The 15,531-nt window shown below is 41.5% G+C and overlaps 1 protein-coding gene across 10 annotated transcripts in view; it reads left to right on the forward strand.

Annotated features, from left to right (window-relative positions):
- LOC136624352 (zinc finger protein 585A-like) overlaps positions 1 to 15,531 on the forward strand; it is a 188,413-nt gene that overhangs the window by 139,319 nt on the left and 33,563 nt on the right. For 6 of the 10 annotated variants that reach the window (XM_066598297.1, XM_066598292.1, XM_066598291.1 and 3 more), the window contains exons 6-7: positions 1,184 to 1,286; positions 11,030 to 13,173. The exons of 2 other annotated variants lie outside the window; for them this stretch is intronic. In XM_066598297.1, coding sequence (XP_066454394.1) covers positions 1,184 to 1,286; positions 11,030 to 12,384 — 1,458 coding nt within the window. In that variant the 3' untranslated portion in view covers positions 12,385 to 13,173. Of the gene's footprint in view, positions 1 to 758; positions 824 to 1,183; positions 1,287 to 11,029; positions 13,174 to 15,531 lie in introns of those variants that run through there. 2 more of the 10 variants (XM_066598296.1, XM_066598301.1) reach the window with 2 other exon arrangements.

The raw sequence follows: 15,531 nt of genomic DNA on the forward strand, positions 1-15,531 counted from the left end.
ACGTCACGTTACGTAATTTTCTACTGTTTTTCGGGTAAGATAGTTGAGACCAAACAGACCTATTATAAAGCAATGGAGTTTCTTGGGTTCCATTGATGTTTCTCGTGTAAAGGGCCTGGAACTCTGATAATTTTGTTGTTCTGGCTCTATGACTGAGTAGAACAACAGAAATGATGAACATAAATTTGAAGGGAATCTTAATAACTGTTGGACATAACTGGAGATGTGAAGGACTCTCAAAATGTCTGCAGGGATATTTATGGATGTATCTCCCCATAAACAGGATTACACGGTAGTGAAGAAGACTTCTAGTGATGGCTGTCAGGCCCCGATGTCTGATGGATGGGGAACACCCCTGAGCCCAATCACAGGGCCTCCACCTCACCCCCTGATACTGGAGGAGATAAATGAGCAGAAGATCCTAGAACTCACCAACAAGATGATTGAGCTGCTGACTAGAGAGGTGACGCTGCTGGGAATGCTGGGACATTATACAGTAATGCTATGGCGGTATAACGTGTCTGGGTGATGACGGTATCATTGTGTTGTCAGGTTCCTATAAGGTGTCAGGACGTCACTGTCTATTTCTCCATGGTGGAGTGGGAGTATTTAGAAGAACACAAGGATCTGTACAAGGACGTCATGTTGGAGGACTACCAGCCCCCCCCACCACCAGGTAATAGACAGGACGAAATGCACACGGCCTTTATTATTTATATGTAGAGAATGAATTCAGTGGCTATCTGTATTTTCTGTAGGTAGATCCAGTAAGAGAACAGCAGCGGAGGGATGCCCCCGTCCTCTTCTTCCACAGGATGATCAGGTAGATGGAGAGAAGGTCTCATGAAATCTCCCCTCTGGTCTGTAGGACGGCTGGGAAAGTCTTGTGTTCAGTCTTATTATATGATTGATACTTGTGTAATGAGAAAGCTGGAGATGGCAGGATTACAGCCGACCGCAGACATTAGATCTCCGCGTCTTATCACTATTTTCTGCTTCTGGTTGTAATAAAGAAGCAACAGGTTGGAGTTATACAGGAGACCTGCAGCTATTTGGCCCAGATCACTACTGTTGTCATGTCATTCTGGCTCCTCCTACGAATTAAAGACCTGTTCTGGCCATATAAAACCTTCCACACGACTTCTCCAACTGTGTGATGACTTTTACAATATTTTTTTCACAGCTGGTGAAACTGGAGGAAGATCCGATCCCTATTGATGCTACAGAGACACATGTGAGGTGGGATCAGCCGTGTAAGGAGGAGATTCCTACAGATGGCCCCTCAGGTGAGACTACATGTAGAGAAGAGTCTGTGTTGTCAGGATTTTCAGTTGTATATAAAACATGTCGAAAAGTGGTGTGCATACTAATATAATAAATAATGCAACATATGTTACATCTGTGCAGGCCGTGAAAACAGTCACCTCCTCAGGAGAAATCCAAACAAGGATTGGAGGGAAAGGATTGGGATAGGGGAACATGCATACACACTGAACACCATAACAAATTGTACTGCAAAGGGGACTTGTTAGCAGACATCCAACCAACAAAACATGTACCTAGAATACCAAGACACATAAGTAGATGGAATACGTATGAGGTATTGGTTCATATTTTGCCCAAGATACTTAAGCTCACGAGCCCACGACAAGGGTCCTTTTCTAACAGACAACTTAACCCCAGGAGACCTGCCTACAAGCAAGTCGATCGTCCTAATAGGGATGGCACCACGCTGGAAGCTAGGGGCCTGGCTCACCCTAGATGGTAAAAGACAGGACACTGTTCACATGCGCCAAAAGACAAGGGGCATTCACCCTGAACAGGTAACTGTTCACATATCATGTCTGGGCACCTACACAGTACAAACAGCTGAAAACACCAACAAACTGACAGAAACCCCACTTAGATAAATCATGCATACATATATATAACAGAAGCTAGTGCAAGTGTCCTCACACCACAGAGAAAGAGCATCATAAAACCATCTGACATAATGGAAACCGTGTCAGGCATCACTCACCTAAAAACATACATGACCTCAGATGTCTGAAGGCCTCACCTGTCAAAGGGAAGGGAGTAGGAGTCCACAAAACATGCAAACGGGGAATATAAATATCCAGACCATGCTCAGGAATGGTGGGAGGAACACTTCAGACTAACATCATGCATAACAGCCAGCTCTGAGAGGGAATGAAAATAGTGGAATAAATGACCAACACCATCTACAAAGAGAGGCTGGTATTTATATGCAGCAGACCAGTGGTAATTGGCTGGTAGGAATGTTGGTCTGAAACATATTTTTTCTCCAGTTTGGGACTGGCTTGTATTTAATGAGTAAGGCTGCTTTCAACCTCGCCGTGTAGTTGTCATCCATATACGCCGGTCCCATGCCCGGATAAATGGGAAGGGTTAGGGAAAGACTGGCGACCTACTCTGTAAAAACTTCACCTTGGAAACCCCATGAGCTCTCAAATGATTCAGATATCGTATCCAATGTCAGGCCCACCAGGCCAAAGGATTTTCTAAATGCTTCTGGGGAAGCGCAAGGTCTAAGTACAAGTAGTCAGGATTTTCCTCATTACGCAACTGGGGGAACACTCTTGGGCAGACCAGCTGCTGATCCACCTCATGATGAAAGGAAAGAACTGCGCTGTACCAAAGCTCACATACTAGCAACATGGAATGTGCGTGGCTTGAGTCAAGGGAAAATGGACATTGTGAAATGCAAAATGACAAGACTTAACATTGATATTCTTGAAATTATCGAATTGCACTGGACAGGTAATGGATATTTTTAGTCCGATGACTTCACATTGAACTATACCAGACATGAGGAAATCAAGATGAATGGAGTCCTCCACCCTTTATTACAAACAAGCAGGCCTCGAAGGCAGTAGAAGGTTTTAGAACAATCAGCAACCGTATCATTGCTATCCGGATACGTGGTAAGCCAGTGAACATCTCAATTTTACAGGTCTATGCCCCAAGGACTGATGCTGATGAGGAAACCATTGGAGAATTTTATGCCGACGTCCAGAAAACTCTAAAAGAAGTGCCAAAGAAGGACATCATTTACATTATGGGCGGCTTCAATTTCAAAGTCATCAGCCAGCCAAAACAACTATCACAGGAAGATTTGGGCTTGGTGAAACAAATTAAGCTGGTGATCGCCTGGTACAGTTCTGCCAAGAAAATAGGCTCAAGATGGCAAACACATGGTTTATGCAACCCAAACGCCAACTGTAACCGTGGATGTCTCCCAATAGCCTCCAATGAAATCAGATTGATTACATTCCGTGTAATTATCAGTGGTGAAGTTCAGTCATTGCAATAAAAACCTTCTCTGGCACCGACTGCGGCACTGATGATGAACTCCTTGCAGCAAAGATCAAGATCAAATTCCGTAGCATGAAGAAAGGTGCTCCTTTGAGAAAATTTGACACCTCTAAAATCCCCCAATTCTACACTATTGATTTGAACTGCTTGACACATTAGGAAAGGATCCAGAGAGAGTATGGCTCGATATACAGTCCACAGTTATGGAAATAGCCAGTAAGCATCTCACCTATAAGAAGCAGGAAAAATGGCACTATTAGTTTTCTGAGCAAACTCTTTACAATGGTTGATAAGAGAAGAGCAGCAAAAGCGGCCAGCAACAAAGATGAAGTTCGGCAACTAATTGACGATTTTCAGCATGTGGCAAGGAAAGACAGAGAAATGGACTGGAATGAGTGTTGCAAACAACTCGAAGCAGGAGCCATGGAAGGCCATATGCGAGTCCTATTCTTACAGGTCAAGATGACCTTAAAACCTTTCTTGGCACGCAGCAGCACAACCAAAGGCAAAAATGGGAAGGAACTGAATAACCAACAGAGTATCAAGGATTGGTGGAGGGAATACTCAGAGGGAAAACTATGCCTGCAACCATATACCTGGACCATTGCATGAGGTGGAGCTAGTGGACTTGGAGCCTCCATTATGGAGTCAGTGGTTATGGCAATGAAATAACTAGCCAAAAATAAAGTCCCAAGCATAAATAACATACCAGCAGAGCTAGTGCTGCCAGTACCAGTGAAAACCATCACAGCTCTATGCCAGGCAATATGGGCATTCACACAATGGCCACAGGACTGGAAAAGATCTGTCTTCATCCCTCTACCAAAGAAAGGCAACTCCCAGAATTGTTCTAACTACCGAATAATAACATTTATCCCTCATGCAAGGAAGATCCTTCTCAAAATTATACAGGAAAGATGGAGATTAGTAGTTGAAGCGGCACTCCCTGATGCACAGGCAGGATTCTGGTGAGGACACAGCACCCGCGGCCATATTGCAAACCTGTGATGGACCATGGAAAGAGCTTGAGAATACCAAAAGAATATCTACATATGCTCCATCAACTATACCAAGGCCTTTGACTGTGTCAACCATGACAAGCTATGACAGACCCTACCAGAGCTTGGCATATCGGGACATCCAGTCAAGCTGATAAAATCACTTTATACCAATCAAGAAGCCACTGTGTGAACACAGTATGGGGACAAAGATTGGTTTGGAATCGACAAAGGCATCTGACAGGGCTGCATCCTCTCACCCTTCTTGTTTAACCTATATGCGGAAGTGATCATGCGTAAAATGGATCTAGATGAATTGGGAATTGGGGAAAAAATAGGTAGAAGGAAAATCAACAATCTCTGTTATGCGGATAAAACAACTCTGCTTGTAGAAACAGAAGCCGATCTGAAGCAGCTGATATGAAAGATTAAAACTGAAAGTGGAAAAATGGGCCTCTACCTGAATTTAGGTCATAACATGCATGAATAACTTCATCTTCCTTGGCTCAAAAATTGACCAGGCTGGAGAATCTATGCCAGAGAAAAACATAGGATAGCATTGGGACGAAGACCGATGCTAAACATGGACAAAATCTGGAAAAGTAGGGATATTGATATAGCAACTAAATGTTGCATAGTGCAAACCACCATTTTCCCCATAGCCATGTATAGATGTAAAAGCTAGACTGCAAAAAAAGCTCATACATGGAGCATTGATGGGTTTGAGCTGTGGTGCTAGTGAAAGCTGCTGCATATGCTCTGAAATGTGGGGAGTAAAAAACAAAGAAGTTCTGAATCGTATAAGACCCGATATATGTGTGGAGGGCAAGATGACCGGGCTCAGGCCATGTAATGCGAGCAGAGTTGCCAGGAAATCTGTAATGCTTGTAGAGATCAGTAGCAAAAGAAGACCCAGCTGCCAAAGGACATGATGACTGATAATGTCAAAGTTGATACTGGCATGGATATCACACAACTGAAAGAAGCCGTGCAAAACCAAAAAACATGGAAGAAGCTTGCTTTTAGGCTTACCGAAGGTCATGAATGACTAAACGGCTAACAACAAGCTACTTTCAAATGTCCAAGAAAATTGTGCCAGATTTGTGCATTGTGAGAAGCACAAATCTCGCATGAATATGAATTCCAATTTTTTTTCCTGCATCACATTGCATGGCCTGTCTTATCTTTGGGTGTTCTCTCGAAAAACTTGCCCATTGTTCTTAATGGGGCCAGAAATCACACACAGTGCGATGCAAGGTCTCCCATTGAAAATTATGGGAAACACTTGACAAACCTCCCATACGGGTGAAAGGACATTGTATTTATTCTGTGGGTCAGTACAAGTACAATGATACCAAATTAATAGTTTTTTTTAGTATATAGTAATGCTTAAAAAATATGTTTTTTAGGGGAAAATTGTCTTTTTTTGCCATATTTTACCCCCCTAACATTTTTAAAGTTTTCTGTTGATACGACTGTGTGAAGGCTGATTTTTTTTGCAGGGCAACTTGTAGTTTTGCATTAGTACTATTATGGGGATCATGCAACTTTTTGATAGCTTTTTGTTCAATCTTTTCTTAGAGACGGAGTGCAATTCTGCGATATTGCATTTTTCTTTTTTTAGCAGAGACCCAAAGTAGACGTTTACGGGTGTAGTGATACCAATTTTTCTATTTTTTTAAATTTTATTTTATATTTTTATAATATCTCTAAAAAAAATGCATTTTTTGTCCATTGCATTGGGGGTCATGGCTGAAGACCGTTGGTATAGCTACTGCCACTAGGAGGCAGACACTAAGCAAAAAAGTTAGCTCCTCCTACCAGTTATACCCCTGCTGCGGGCACCAAGCTTATCAGTTTTAGCTTGGTGTCTGTAGGAGACAGAACTTTTCATTCACCAGAATTCAGCTGTTATCTTTCTGGATCTGGGAATACAGGGCTGGCTCTGAACTCTCTCTGTTACCCCATCGATGAAGGCGAATAGACATGCCAGCTTCCTACCTAAAGGCAGGCAAGGAGAGGGACACACAGCTAGCTGCAGTCCTGGAGCTCTGGTCTATGGCGCATAGTTGAGTATTCTCTCCACTGGGGTAAGTATCCTCTTTCCTCTTTCTTCTCCCCTCCCCTCACTACCACAAATTGGCACTAGAACCTCCTTTCTTCATTCCGCTCCCACCCACTCACTGGTCACTCCTTACCCATTCTCTGAGCCCCCCCCCAGTGGATACTCGGCATGGCATGAGACAGTCCATTTTTTTCCTCATTTGCAGGCCTTCTTGCAGCTTAGGGGACCACTTCGCCATTTTTTTCATTCTGGCTTTAGCTCTTGTGGCTGCTGTGGGACTCCTTTCGAGTACTTATCCCAAGTGGCAATCATTTGCATTGCCAATTCGTGGCACTGCTGACTGGAGATGAAGGTATCGTGTATCGTGGGCTCTAAACTCCCAGCACTGCGGGGTCATGTGCCTGATGAGGGACTTGTGGTACCCATGGGACGCTGTGCACACTTGCCACCATGCTGCTTTTGCAGCCTTCCATCATTAATTTAGGTCCTGGTTTTGGCATAGCTGTAGCACTTTTGTTGGTGCGAGCTGCGCTGCTGTAGGGACCAATCACATCTTGCACAACCTTCTGTCTCGAGCGGGCAGGTACTCGCTAAAGGCAATGCTTGCTCAAGCAATTGCCCTTAGCGAGTATGCTCGCTCATCTCTACTCTTAATGGCTAACTAAAATACAATAATGAAACAGACCTGGATGGGGTATGTATATGTGTATGTATGTATGTATATATATATATATATATATATATATATATATATATATATATATATATATACACACACACACATACATTCAAATGTACACACATGAAAAGGCACAGAAATAGCGAGACTGATTTGCACTTAAAACAATACCAGACATGATGAGGAGAGGAGTAAATACTAAATTAGACCACTGGTAAGGAAAGTGACAGTTTTATGATCTCTGAATTCGTGTTTGGGGGTCACAGGCCTGTGTGTTATCTCTCCTTTAGACCTGCAAATACGGAAGATAAAATAATACTCCTGCAGCACCACCTATTGGATGGTAGCATTCCTTCAAATCAATGTATGACTTTTTACAAGTCTTTAAAATGATGATTAAGACTAGCACCCCCTCTGAGTGCTCTTCCCAGGGAGAAACAATGCCATCCCCCCACCCACTCACCCAAGGTGTCTCCTCACCCCACAACCCCCGGGGGCTCTCCATAAGGACTTCCTTCTTGACCTCCTTCAGACCTTTCATATTCTCTACTGATGCTAGAACCATGCTTCAAAGTTCATTCCATTCTTGAGGATATCAAAACTGGCTATTAATTTATACTCCCAAATTCTTCTGTGATGCTTCGATTTGACGTTGTCGTTCATATGATAACTCCGATCTGTTCCATGTTGTGTCCGTGACTAGAAACATGTTTTGCCACAGGTATGCCATAGAGTTTTCCAACTCTTCCCCAACCCCATGTTTTCTTCAGTTCCAGAACTCCAGTCTCTTCTTCAAAGGACAACACTTTGGCTTATGCAATGCACACACTATCCTCTCAGGGTTTTATAGTCCTTGTTTCTCCATTAAAGAGTACAAGGTGTTCTTTTCCAATTTCTCCAAAAAAGACAGCACAGTCCAACCCCTTAAGGATCGACAGAGGTTAAATCAATATGCCAAGGTTCGATATTGAAATCAATATGCCAGAGTCATTGCAATCTGTCATTGTGTTCATGGAAGCAGGGGAGTTTCTGTCAGCCATAAACATCAAGAATGCATATCTTCATATCCTCTTCTGTCCAGCACATCAGTGATTCCTTTGCTTTGCCATCTGCTCAGAAGACACTACTAATTCACGGTCAGGTGTTGGAGCTGTGCATTCTGTTTCAATGCCCCCTGGCTAAGTCAGCCATATGTACCTTTCTACAGGGGGTTGCCCACTATGCTCCTCCATATCATTCTCCTGTCCCACCTTGGAACTTGAATTTGGTGCAGTCTCATCCCTTTAAGCCGTTATACAACATTCCGGCTCATCTTTTGTCTTGCAAAGTGTCTTTTTTGGTTGGGGTCACGTCCACTCTTTGGGTCTCTTAGATTGTGGCCTTGTGAGCAAAATCTCCATTCACTATCTTTTTTCAGGATAAGGTGGTCCTGTGTCATCCTCCCTAAGGTGGTGTAGATCTTCCACTTTAATGAAGACATCATCTTACCTTCCTTCTGCCCCTCAGCTACTCATCTGAAGGAATGCAATGCAATACAATAAATCAAAGTTGCACATATTACAACCATCTCTGCTGCATAGTGAATAGACAAAAGAGGTCAGCATGCAAAAGCCTCATAAAAAGAACTTTTATGATTCAGTAAATAGAATAAAATTAAAATATCACATTATAGAAGAAACAAGTTCCCAAACAAAAAGAAATATTGCACCAAAAAAGGAAGGCATTAAGCATGTGATGTTCATAAAGACATGTATATGCAATGAATATTCAACGCTATCACATTCATGTTTACGATAATGAAAATTTTACAACAAGCATATTAAATACCTACATATTCACATGTACAGGACAATAATAAGAACATGAAAATATCAATAGTGTCGACCTTATCGACCTTATAACCTGCGCCTGATGCACATTTTGTTCAAGCTTCCTCACCCGGGGATGTCATAAATGGTTAAAGGGTTATGGCTAATTTGGGCTGACAGTAGGTGTTTGTACAATATGGAAATTAGGGGGGAATTGAGAGTTTAATGCATGGCGTAATTGGAAACAGCTGGAGTTGGGGTGCCTGTCATTTTTCATGCAGTTGGGTGAATGACATGAGCATATTACTTTCATATACATCTTCCAGTGTGTTTACACCCAGCGTGGTTCAGTACCTTTAGTCTGGTATGAATTGTAAGTAAAAAGGGTAAAACAGGGTGGTGCCATAGCTGGAGATCTGATACCACGTCAGTGAAATGTTGAATGTTTTTAGTGATGTACCAAATAGACAAGGCTAGTTTGTGCAGTGGTAGTAAATCGGAGGATTAGATAATTCGGGGTGTTCTAAGAAGTTGAGCAAATCTTTTCCCTCCCCCTCTCCAGGCAGGTAGTGGTCTGTGAGGGGCAATTGTTCCCTCATAAACAAGGATTTAATGTTTGTCAACTAGCCCGCTAAATAGTACAACTTAAAGTCTGAAAAAGCCATTCCAGCTTGGTCCTTGGTTCTCTGTAAAGTAGGTTATTTCAATTTGGAGCGGGAAGAGCCCCAGATAATTACAGTGATAAGGCAGTTCAGGGTTTGAAAAAAATTTAGCGGGACCTTGACTGGCATATGTTGCAGAATGTATGAGCATTTAGGCTGAATGACTATTTTGATCAAATTAATATGACCAGCCACTGAAAGGGGCAACCTAGACCATAATTTGAGATTTGTCTTGGCTAGTTACTGTAGTGCTGAAATGGTCTGGTCAATTGTCCCTTCATTGTCATACACCATGGTGATTCCAAGATATTTAAACTTAGATACTACCAGGAGGCTACACCTGGAGACATGAGGGTCAACAGGTGGGGCTCCTCAGAAGCCCCCTGGCTACCATGATACCTGGATGACACCTCAGCAATCCAGTCATGGTGGGCCATTACTAATAGAGATGAGCGAACCTACTCGGCCACGCCCCTTTTTCGCCCGAGCTCCGTGATTTTTGAGTACTTCCGTACTCGGGCGAATAGATTCGGTGGGCGCCGTGGGTGAGTGGGGGGTTGCAGCGGGGAGTGGGGGGGAGAGGGAGAGAGAGAGGGCTCCCCCCCCCTGTTCCCCGCTGCTACCCCCCGTTCCACCATGCCCCCCCGCCCCCCGAATCTTTTCACCCGAGTACGGAAGTACTCGAAAATCGTGGTGCTTGATCGAGTAATTACTCGAAACGAGTATATTTGCTCATCTCTAATTACTAACATTTAAATCCCCAAAACAAACATTAAAATACTGTCATAACTGACAGCGGCATTTAAATAATTAACAGCCATGCTCAGGGATCGCTGCCGTTGCTGGCTGATGTCTGCTGGTCAAAGATATCTGATAACCGCTGTGTATGGATCAGGCTTGCCTCTCAAGCCCGCTGCATAAACAGCATATTCAGTGAATGGCTATATTCGTTCTAACTCCACAGGGTATGTGCTGTTGAGACGTATATAGCCATATGTGTGTAACAAAAGGGGTTAAAATAAAGCTGCTATTTGGAGTGTCTGTGTGCGGGACTACCAGTTTTACAGCAGGAACCGTCAGCTACTCTTATCCATGGCTCGTACAGCTCCTGTGCTCTGTTGCCTTTCAAGCTGTTTGAGACGTGGATAAGAGCAGCTGAGAGCGCCTGCTGGAGGTAGGAAATGACCGTCACTGCAGGAGGAAATCAGCACATACATGCTTAGCTTCAATGGAGAGATGAAAAATACAAAAAAGTAAATATATTCACTAAAATCACTGGTCTATTAGGATGGTTGTCAGTAAATTAGGTGCTCTACAAATTATTGTGGCTCCTGTGGTTGGAAAAACCCTTTTCAATTTTTGAATTTTGAAACACCTAACAATTTGTATGAACATTTTTTTTCTTATACAAATGTTATAAACTATCAGTATAATTGTAATGTAATATTAAAAAATAATAAAATTGATTTTATTCTTGGCAGCTGACGACACCTGGAGGTCAGAGGGACATCTGATATCAACAGTTTATAAAGTGGAAGATCACGGTATCCTACAAGATACATATGAAGAGCCTGCCCTTATCCTAGATATATCCTCAGACCTTCACAGCAAACATCTATCAGTGGATCCTTCTAAACAGGTTCTTTCTTCTGATTCATTACAGAATGTTAAACAAAATAAAATTTCCGAAATAGATGTTGAACATCAAAGAATTCTTACAAGGGAGAGGCCGTATTCATGCTCTAATTGTGGCAAATGTTTTAAGCGGAAAGCAAATCTTGTAATACATCAGAGAACTCACACAGCGAAGCCATATTCTTGTACAGAATGTGGAAAATGCTTTAACCGTAAATCACATCTCATTCAACATCAGAGAATTCACACAGGGGAGAGGCCATATTCATGTTCAGAATGTGGGAAATGTTTTCAGCTGAAATCAAGTCTTGTCATACATCAGAGAAATCACACAGGGGAAAAGCCATTTTCATGTTCGGAATGTGGGAAATGCTTTAATCATAAATCACATGTCGTTCAACATCAGAGAGTTCACACAGGGGAAAAGCCATATTCATGTTCTGATTGTGGGAAATGTTTTAAGCGGAAAGAAAATCTTATTGTACATCAGAGAATTCACACAGGAGAGAACCCATATTCATGTTCAGAATGTGGAAAGCGCTTTACCCATAAATCGCATCTTGTTGAACATCAGAGAATTCACACAGGGGAGAAGCCATATTCATGTTCAGATTGCGGGAAATGTTTTCAGCAGAAATCAAGTTTTGTGCAACACCAGAGGAATCACACAGGGGAAAAGCCATTTTCATGTTCTGAATGTGGAAAATCCTTCAACCAAAAGTCACGTCTAGTAGAACATCAGAGAATTCACACAGGGGAAAAGCCATATTCTTGTTCTAATTGCGAGAAATGCTTTAAGCGAAAAGAAAATCTTGTTATCCATCAAAGAATTCACACAGGTGAGAAGCCATATTCATGTTCAGAATGTGGAAAATACTTTAACCATAAATCACGTCTTGTGGAACATCAGAGAATTCACACAGGGGAGAAACCATATTCATGCTCAGAATGTGGGAAATGTTATCAGCTAAAATCAAGTCTTGTGCAACATCAGAGAAATCACTCAGGGGAAAAGCCATATTCATGTCCGGAATGTGGGAAACATTTTAAGCATAAAAAAAGTATTGTGCAACATCAGAAAATTCATACAAGGGAAATGCCATTTTCATGTTTGGAATGTGGAAAAGGTTTTAAGACGAAAGTAGGTCTTGTTTTACATCAGAACACTCACACTGAAGAGAAACTATATTCAGGTTCATAATGTCAGAAATGCTTTAGGAAAAAAAAAAACCTTGTTCGATATCAGTGAATTTACACAAGACCATAACTATATTCATGTTCTGATTGTGGGAAATGTTTTAAATAGAAGGCAAATCTCCTTAAACAGAGAAATCACACAGGGGAGAAACTATAAATATACTGAATGTGTAAAATAGTTACAGGTAAATCAGATCTTCTTAAACATCAGAGAAGTCACACCGAGGAGAAAGCATTTTGATATTCTGAATGTTGGGAATATTTTACTTGGAGGTCAAATATTATTGACTATCAAAAAACATACATAGGAAAAACCGTATAAATGGTTTGAGTTTGGCAAATGCTGCACTCACAAATCTCATTTCTTAAATAGCAAATAAGCTGCCATTTTCTTTTTTTATTGATAAATAGTAGACAAAAAATACAACATTAAAAGTCAAAGCAGTCACATCTATTACAAGATGATTAAGAAATATATGTGTGAAGGAAACCAAGATTTTCTGTCCTCCATGTTATGTCTTCTAACCTGCTTTTCTTACAGCTTTTCACAGTCTTTCTTTAGCTCATATTGTTGTTCTGTTATAAGAATGCAAAGCCGTTTTCAAGGCTATTTTACAGAAGTCTCATGAAATAGTTCTAATCGGCCTGAGAGAAGTCCTTCTAAGATGTAATTGTTCTTCTTGTGTTTTTAATAACCAATAATAATTAATAATAATAAATTTTAATTATTACAAGTGAGGCGTGTTCGAGCCTCATTTCAAATGTCTTTGTATAAAGTATCTCTGCAGTTTGGAATAAATCAGATGACTTCCTATCACATCCAATGTATGTATGTTTTGTAAGCTTCCTCAATGCTCAAGCATTAACTGTTAATTTGGATACCTGAAAATCTACCAATCAGCAAATTATTTCACTAACATATGCAACTGCTAATTAATGTCTGTTAACTAAATTTTAAATTGAACCCAGATAGCACATCTATATATTAACCACGCGTATCGAATATTTCCCATTTATATATATAATAAAGCCTCAAGCCTGTTACATATTAGTAATAAATGTGTAAATCCTTACATGCTTGTGATCTTTAAGTGGTGTGATCTTTAAGTGGTGTGCTATCTCCTCAGACCTTAGGAGGCGAGAAGGAGCTGATAGTTGTTATGTCTAGAAATAGTGAGGAGAGGATCCACTACTTTGTGGAACTGGTTATCAAAAAGATAACAAGATTTTCGTACTTAACATAAAATGTTTTTCTTCATTCATTGGGGACACAGCTAAAGACCTTGGGTATAGCTACTGCCACTAGGAGGCCGAAAAAGTGTTTTTTCCTCCTACTGGTTATACCTCTCCTGCAGACACCTTTCTAAATAGTTTGTATGCAAGAAGTAAGAGTAGCAAAGTAAGATACACAATTATCAGTTAATGTAACAAAAAAAAGTATTAAACTATAACTCGCTGTAGCACCATGTGGAACTGCAAAAAGAACTCTCCAAGAAGAAGGAATATATCAGGAAGTAATATATCAGAAAAAATGCTAATAATAGCAAGAGTGGTTGCGGTGTTCCTCAATGAATGAAACAAGAGTGATTTTACAGTAAGTGTTTTCTCATCCGTATTATTGGGGGACACAGCTAGAGACTTTTGGACATTCCAAAGCAGTCCATCAAAGTTGGGAAAATTATAGAGGGACGTATGCAGTCAGTTTTTAGCAATTTGTAAAACATAGCAGTCTTACACACTTGCATTGCAGAAGCCCCATTGCCTACTGCCCACGAGACACCAATTGCCCGAGTAAAATGCTCTGAAACCTGGCGGATTGATGTGACCTTTACCAAGAAGGCCATTTCCAGTCCAGAAAACGAGCTGGAATTTCACTTAACAGTTCAAATGGATATGACTGTAATGCATCCAGTATGAGATTAAGGTCCTAAGAAAGCATTGGCAAATTCCAGTAACATATAACATAGTAACATAGTATGTAAGGCCGAATGAAGACAATGTCCATCTAGTTCAGCCTATTAATCCTCCCATGTTGTTGATCCAGAGGAAGGCAAAAACCCCAAGAGGCAGGAGCCAATTAGCCCTTTTGGGGGAAAATTCCTTCCCGACTCCCTAATGCAGTGTTTCTCAACTCCAGTCCTCAGGACCCCAAAACAGGCCATGTCTTCAGGATTTCCTTAGTATTGCACAGATGATGTAATTATTGTCAGTGCCTCAGACATTGCTACCAGTGTTCTTACTATAGGCCATCTTGAAAACATGACCTGTTGGGGGTCCTGAGGACTGGAGTTGAGAAACACTGCCCTAATGGCAATCAGACTAATCCCTGGATCAACCTCTAATAGTTCCTACCTGCCAATATACCCGGATTAACAATTAACCTAAGATTTATATACTGTAATATCCTTCCGCTCTAGAAAGACATCAAGTCCCCTTTTAAACTCCTTTATGGATTTTGCCATCACCACATCCTCAGGCAGAGAGTTCCACAGTCTCACTGCTCTTAAAGTAAAGAACCCTTTTCTGTGTTGGCGATGAAACCTGCTTTCTTCTAGACGTAGCGGATGACCTCTTGTTACCGTCGCAGTCCTGGGTGTAAACGGATTGTGGGAGAGATCCTTGTATTGTCCCCTCATGTATTTATACATAGTTATTTGATCACCCCTTAGCTGTCTTTTTTCCAGGGTAAATAATCCCAATTTGGATAGCCTCTCTGGGTATTCCAGTCCCGTCATTCCATGTATTATTTTAGTTGCCCTTCTTTGAACCCCCTCCAGTACTGTAACATCTTTCCTGAGCACCGGTGTCCAGAACTGTACACAGTATTCCATGTGGGGCCTAACAAGTGCCTTATATAGTGGGAGGATAATGTTCTCATCCTTCGCCCCTATACCCCCTTTTAATGCACCCCAAGACTATTTGCTTTTGCAGTAGCTGACTGGCATTGGTTACTGCAGTTTAATCATCTGTAATCCACTAGTACCCCGAGGTCTTTTTCCATCTCACTTTTCCCTAGCTGTACCCTATTTAGTGTATATTGGTGACATTCGTTTCTCCTGCCCATGTGCAGAACCTTACATTTATCAACATTGAACTTCATTTGCCATTTTTCTGCCCAAGCCCCCAGCTTATCTAGGTCAATTTGTAGCCT

Source organism: Eleutherodactylus coqui, chromosome 4 (genome assembly GCF_035609145.1).
Source record: "Eleutherodactylus coqui strain aEleCoq1 chromosome 4, aEleCoq1.hap1, whole genome shotgun sequence".
NCBI classification, from domain to species: Eukaryota; Metazoa; Chordata; class Amphibia; order Anura; family Eleutherodactylidae; genus Eleutherodactylus; species Eleutherodactylus coqui.